The sequence below is a fragment of the Brassica oleracea genome, chromosome C1, assembly GCF_000695525.1.
Source record: "Brassica oleracea var. oleracea cultivar TO1000 chromosome C1, BOL, whole genome shotgun sequence".
NCBI classification, from domain to species: Eukaryota; Viridiplantae; Streptophyta; class Magnoliopsida; order Brassicales; family Brassicaceae; genus Brassica; species Brassica oleracea.
Window position 1 is genome coordinate 4,499,678 of NC_027748.1, and position 6,836 is coordinate 4,506,513.

The window sequence follows — 6,836 nt, forward strand, 5'->3', positions numbered from 1 at the left end:
TAATTTTTTTATTATATGGTTAATGTGATTGTTTAATTTTTTTAAATAATATAAATTTAAACAACAATGAAGAAGGATGCAAAAATTGTTATCAAATCTTTATTATTCATAATCATTAATTGTCATATATATGTAAATCATATTAGGTAATTCCGTAGCTTTTATTTAAGGAAAGAATACACACTTCCTATATTTTAGGTTAATATAATGTTCTCTAGTGTTATATAATTATGGAATAATGTGACACCATTAGATTAAACTATACTTTATATTAGATGCTCTAGAATTCTTTGAAATGGAATTTAGAAGGCATTTAGAGTGCCACCTAAGATTTGAGGTTTTTTTTAATTAATACAAAATTAAAGTTCTAATTTTTCAAATGATTCTCAATTAATATACTGGAGATACGAAAAAAGGAAAAAAAGTCAATCTTATAACTCTCTCACTCACATCTCACGTCAACTCTCTCTATTTATTACTCAGAAATAAAACTATATAGAATAATACTTATAAACCTTCTATCTCGGTTACTATTGTACAACACTATTCTTATTGTAATCATATTACTTTCATTGTCTGCATTGACTTTTTATTTTCTTTCGGATTCACCTGCTTCCATTGACCAATAAAACCGAGTTAGTGACATAACAACTACATGAAATGTTTTAATCATTCACATGTCAAATTTATCATAAACATAATTAAATTTTAGCGAAACATGATAATGTACTCCTTCAGCGCTTCTTAATGTACGCATTCATGTATTTTTAGAAACTTATAATACTACTTCATAACAAACAATTTTTAAATATAAACTCAATTTTACATACTTAAATTAATTTTGTAGAACAACAAATAATCGATTGTTTGCAAAATATCTATAAGAATTATAGACTTATAATCTTTTATGTTGGCTCTCATCTGTGTGACGCTTTTTTCTTACTAGGCAGGTTTGCAAGATCCAACACGTTTGACTTTAAGCTATTTTGTAAGCGTCTCTACTTCTTCCTATAAATAAATGAATTACTAGTTCGATGAATATAATCATGATCCTGTAGTGATGCAACTCCTCTATCGACATATATATTTTGCATATTGTTTTTTTTTTTTTTTGAAAAAGGGCATATTTTTTTTTGCATATTGTGTTTCTTCTTTTTTTTTTCTAAATGAATCTTCCCAACCTTTAAAAAGGATGACTAGTTGGAATTTAAACTCAAGAAATAGCTCCAAGATGGACCGAGGCAAGCCACAGGATATCTGATACTGTATTCATGTATATTACTCCCTCCGGTTTTTTTAATATAAGTCGTTTTATAAAAAATTTTATGTTCCAAATTATATGAAGTTTTCGGTTTTCTATGTAAAATTTATTAACACTTAATATTATATGACTAATGATAATATATCTTCTATTTTATTAGTGGTTGATTTGTGGTTTTATAAATAATTAATGATGTTTTTGTTTAGAAAATATAAAAAATTAATGATTTTCTTAATCTATGTGTACAATTCTAAAACGACTTATATTAAAAAACGGAGAGAATAATTTATTAATCTAAGGACTACCAGTCTACCAAGTACCAACAAGGCAACAAAAACTCAAAAGAAACTCATCCACCCAAAACATGATGGTTAATTTTTTTTATACAGAAAACATTTACAAAAAGAAAACCAAGGAACGTATATGCACAATTTAAATCATAGGTTACATAATTTGTTTGAGTGACAACGTTCAGGCAATAGACTATGAGCCAAATACATGGTAGACTTCATATACAGGAGAGAAGAGAAAAACAAAGATCAGTTTTTTTTGGTCGAACCTTTCATTACTTGTTTCAAAAGAAAAGAGTTTACACCATAGGTGAATTAAGAGAAAAACAAAGATCAGTTAGTTGAGCATTTTTCCAATGATAATATTACTGTGAAAATAATGGCAAACAGATCAGGGTTGGGATCAATGGGACAATGAACTTTCAAGTTAGATCTCCCATTTTTACAAAAAAAAAAAAAAAAAGGTGTTAGATCTCCCACGATCTTGTAACCACTAATTTGTTATTACATGCTTTTAAATTCTTTAATAATTCGACCTAAATTTGAATTCATGAGTTCAGTCAATCGTTGAAATTTTCTCCATTGGACACCATTTCTCACGAAACAATATTAGAATGTGTCACAATACACGTATTGGAGATGGCTTCGAATGTTACGAACTGTCCCGTCCCGCACCGCAATCAACAGCAACAAAAATCTCTACGTATACCATATATCTATATGTTTTTATAACTGTTAAAACCGCATCGCAATTAAACCGTTTGTCCCGCACCGCTCAAACCGCAGTTATCAGTCATAGCAATATTTAAAGAGAAATTGAACCTTATAAACAGGAAAGAATCCCCATGTGCATGTGCTATATTATACATTTATTGCTTTGCCAATAAATTTAAGACCCTTGCTTAACTGTCCATCTTTATAATATCTGTATAATAGAGATGTACAGTATCATAATGTTTAAGCAAACCCATCAGGAAAATACTTGACATATCAAAATATCATTGAAATGAAGACTTCACATTCTGTTAAGAACTCGAACACCACTGTAGATGTACGTACACATTCACCTAGGTCAAACCTCAAAAAGGTTTTCTCCACTGCAACTCACTTAACCGGTTTTATACACATAACATCATCTTAACTCGCCTTTGATCAATTTCTAGCGATTAGCTTACATAAAATTTCAAACTAAAGCGTTAGTCTTTTCATGGATTTCAGTACTAACAACTGCGTATACGTGGTATCGAAGTCACCTCAAAAGCAAAGAAAATCAACAAAAATAAATATTTCGAATCTCGAAATTTTTCAATTCTACGATTTGCTGATTCAAATATTTTTCTTCCAATTCTACGGTTCGCTGATTCAAATATTTTCTTAACAAACAAAAAAAAGTCTTTATTTGGGGGGGGGAAGGGCTCGAGTTTGCAGTTCGTATATATGCCCGGTAACAAGCTTTTTATTAATCTCGGCCAACTATTTCTATTAATCTCGGCCCATCGTTAGCGAATGTTCAAATACCAACATGTAAGATTCGCCAATCTTTTTATTTTGGCCCATGTCTAAGACTATCTGCCAATGCGATATCGATTGATCTTCCTAAAAAAAAGTTCAAATGCAGCGACAGCGAGAAACCAAACATCCAAACCTTTGCATATAATCCCCCAAAAAAACTACAAATCGCTTCATACTTTATGGTCCATATTTAACAAAAAAGGGTAGTCAAGTCTTCTTTTTTCTTCTTAATGCATAAACCTTCTTTCTCTAAACAGAGAGTCTTAGCTGGGTTATAAAATTTCATTTCAAATAACTAAATAAGAGACCCATACACACCACTGGCATGCATGAAAATATATTAACAAAATATTCTTTGCCAACTGCTTAAATTTCATTTAAAATGAGATTATTTGTACAGAATTACAAAATTGTGTGTTTGGTCTTTACATGTGGAATCAATAAATAAATGTCATGTTCAACTAAGCTTGTTAATAAACATGTTTTTTTTAACATTAATAAACATGTTAATTGCCTATCGTATTTAAATAGGTTGTTAATAAACATGTTAACTGTCTACGCGTATTTAAATACTCTGGTCAGCATATTTCGTTTTTAGACTTGGATGTGTTATGCATACCTCCTAATTGTCTATCTTTAAAATCATGTTATGCAAACTATAAGGGGGTGTTAATCAAACTTAGCTTTTTATAGAGTTAGTTGATTTTAAAAGTTGGGAGATTTGTTAAATTTGAAAAGAGTTGTAGAAAATTTTGTATATTGTGAAAATCTATGAAAATAAAGTAATGTATTGATTCTAAGAATTCAAGAAAAACATGTAGTATTCTCAAAATTTTGTTTGGTGAATTAAAATATTAAGAATTCAACTCTCAATAACATCTAATTTCTTTGAATAACAAATGATTTTGTATAGAATTATCAAACCAATAACACTAGATTTTAATGAGAATGTGAGAATCTATAAACCAATAACACTACACTTGCAAATTCTTAGACTCATTAGGGAAAATATGCAATCTTATTTTTTGTATGAAACTCGGGGATTTTATTAGTATTTTGAATACAATTACAAAGCTATAATGGCAATACAATTACGGTTTTCTAGATCCGAGCATTATTTTCCTTGAGAACTCCATCGACATTTAGGCCCTGAAATACAAAAACACAATCTCATCATTAAAATCCCGGATACAATTTATTCTAATGTGACATAAAATATGTATTAGGTTGTCGAATAATTACGGCGTATAATCAATGTTAATGATCCCAGCGACAGGATTAGCGATCTGAGAAAAAGCTTCAAAGGAGAGATCGATAGTAGAAGCACAGCCAGCGGGACAATGGTCAACGATTTTAACAGTCACAGTTTTACCGGTACAGGGGTGAGGCACGGGGTTACGAGGTCCGGTGCATGTCACATGGAACATTTTGCCACAAACTCGACCGTTGTCCCATAATGTATCACTCGCTGCAGCTATCATCACTCCTTCTGGCGTATTTTTGTAACATGCCGATGCTATCAAAACACATAATTAAACAGCATAGATCGTTATAAAGTTATTAACATTTCGCTTTAGTTAGATATCAAAAGGTACATATAAGTCAAAAAAAAAAGAGAGGTACATATATAAAGTTTGTTTTTATATGTTCTTATTTGGGTTACAATCAACTAATACGTACTATACACAAAAGCAGTGTAAAATAATATTCTTACGAATGTAAGTTGTGTAGAAAGTTCCGATTCCAGAAGTTGCATATGCAATAGAGAAGAGAAAAACAATAACGACAGAGAAAACCAAAATACTTTTACCCATGGCTCGTTTTTTTTCTTTCTTATTTTTAAAGCAAAAAAGATATTTAAGATTGTTTTATATTTGATATGCGGAATACCTATTTATATAAGTGATGTTTTTTTTAGCCACTTTATATAAGTGTTATTTTAGATGTTAAATCTCTTGTTAAGCATGCATTAATTGTAATGTGTTACCATATATAATTTTTGACTACTCTATTTTTTTGGTCAAAGTCAAATTGACTACTCTATTTTGTTGATCTTGACTACTCCCACTTTTGCTTTCGTGTCGACTCCCAATTGAAAGACATTAAGAACATAAAAAGAAAGACACTAAGACCACCCGCAACTGTATATTTTGAGGGTCCTTAGCACATAATCCTAGACTAATTAGAATAAAATAATATTAACAAAGCTCAGTTTGGTAAGGAGCAGTCCTAAATTAAGAGATTTTAAGGAGCAAATCTTTAGTGACGTGGCAGGCTCTTTTCCGATCATCATCGGAGCTAACGTCTTCCGATCACTTATAAAAACCACTTTTAAAACTCATTAAAAGATTAGAATTGTTATAGAAACTTGAAGAATTTTTTTAAAAAAAAATAACTTATAGAAACCACTTTTAAAATTGATTAAAAGATTAGAATTCCTATAGAAAATTAATAATTATTGTATTTGGTGATGAAAATGTATTTAAATTAATAATTATTGTATTTTTATATATTTAATCATGTAATAAATAAATATTTAAATTTAACATGCTTTAAAAAAAAATTTCTTCTTAATGATAGTTACTCATACAAAAATAAATATCTTATTTTTACATGTTTTTTTTTCTTAATGAAAGTTAATCATGTAAAAATAAATATTTAAATTTGACATGTTTTAATTTTTTTTCTTAATGATAGTTAATCATGCAAAAATATATATTTTAATTTCACATGTTTTAAAATTTATTAATTTTTTATTCTTAAGGATTCCAAATTGGATAACACCATTGGACATACTAATTTGATTAGAGTTCTTAACTATTTTTAAAAAAAATACTTTAATATTCCTAAGGATTCCAATGGTGGTAACACCATTGGAGATGCTCTAAGAACTGTTAATCATCGACCATCGTTAACCACAGTCTCTTAACTGGAGTTCTTACCTTCGGTTAAGAGACAATTCTTAGTTTTTCTTAGATTTTAACTAAGAAAAGTTAAGAACCGTCTCTTAAATAAGAGATATAAGAGCCGTCTCTTAGCTGAAAAATGTAAAAAAATAACAAAACAAAAAAATATCAAATCATAAATTAAGAGGTTGATTGTTTGTGGTTTTTGCTTTAGTTTTTAGTTTTTGCTTTTGTACAAACCATTTTTCATCCAATCAAGTTTTTGGTTTTAGTTTTTGTTTTTCTAAAAACCATTTGAGTTGCCAATCAAGATTTTCAATAAATAGATTCCCTAAAATTTAGGGAAACTAGTTTTTGAAAAGTTTAACCAATTTATGAAGAAAAACCAAAAGGGCTTTTTGCAGAATTGACCTATAACTTAAAGTCAAACACAAAACTAACCTCCTTTTTTTTTTGAAAATTGGTTTTGCCCTATTCACCCCACAAGTTCATATAATTTACGAAAATGCCATCAATTTTTTTTTCTTTTCGAAAATGACATTTTTACTCTCTCACCCTCATCATCTTCAAGTAATTACAAGATTGTCATTGTCATCAATACCACAACCACCATGAACAACCAATTTGAAGCTCTTAATGCTCCCAAAATCGATTTACCCTTCTTCTTTTTCCATTCTTGTGAACTAAACACAACATATCTCTCACTTTCTCTCCACAATGAGCTAAAAAAACCCAAGATTTTGATTCTAATTTTTTTATGGTTCATAGAGTCATAGAAGCTAACGATTCTGTGTTCTTTTTATTAGGTTCAACCGATCTGGGAACGGGATCAGCGCATGGATCAACCGTATGATGTACTCGGCCCTC

The 6,836-nt window shown here is 29.6% G+C and overlaps 1 protein-coding gene across 1 annotated transcript; it reads right to left on the bottom strand.

The window, feature by feature from the left end:
- Positions 1 to 4,091: 4,091 nt before the first annotated feature.
- LOC106300913 (putative EG45-like domain containing protein 1) lies at positions 4,092 to 4,963 on the bottom strand. The gene is made up of 3 exons (XM_013737212.1): positions 4,778 to 4,963; positions 4,306 to 4,579; positions 4,092 to 4,212 (listed from the first exon to the last, which is right to left on the bottom strand). Exons 1-3 carry the CDS (start codon positions 4,875 to 4,877, stop codon positions 4,206 to 4,208), a joined length of 381 nt encoding a protein of 126 aa, XP_013592666.1. The 5' UTR covers positions 4,878 to 4,963; the 3' UTR covers positions 4,092 to 4,205.
- Positions 4,964 to 6,836: the final 1,873 nt, after the last annotated feature.

Excerpts from the sequence above, each read along its gene's own strand:
- LOC106300913 (XM_013737212.1), bottom strand. The coding sequence starts at position 4,877 with ATGGGTAAAAGTATTTTGGTTTTCTCTGTCGTTATTGTTTTTCTCTTC. Across the intron at positions 4,580-4,777 it reads TTTCTACACAACTTACATTC|CATCGGCATGTTACAAAAAT; the intron begins GTAAGAATATTA and ends GTGTTTTGATAG.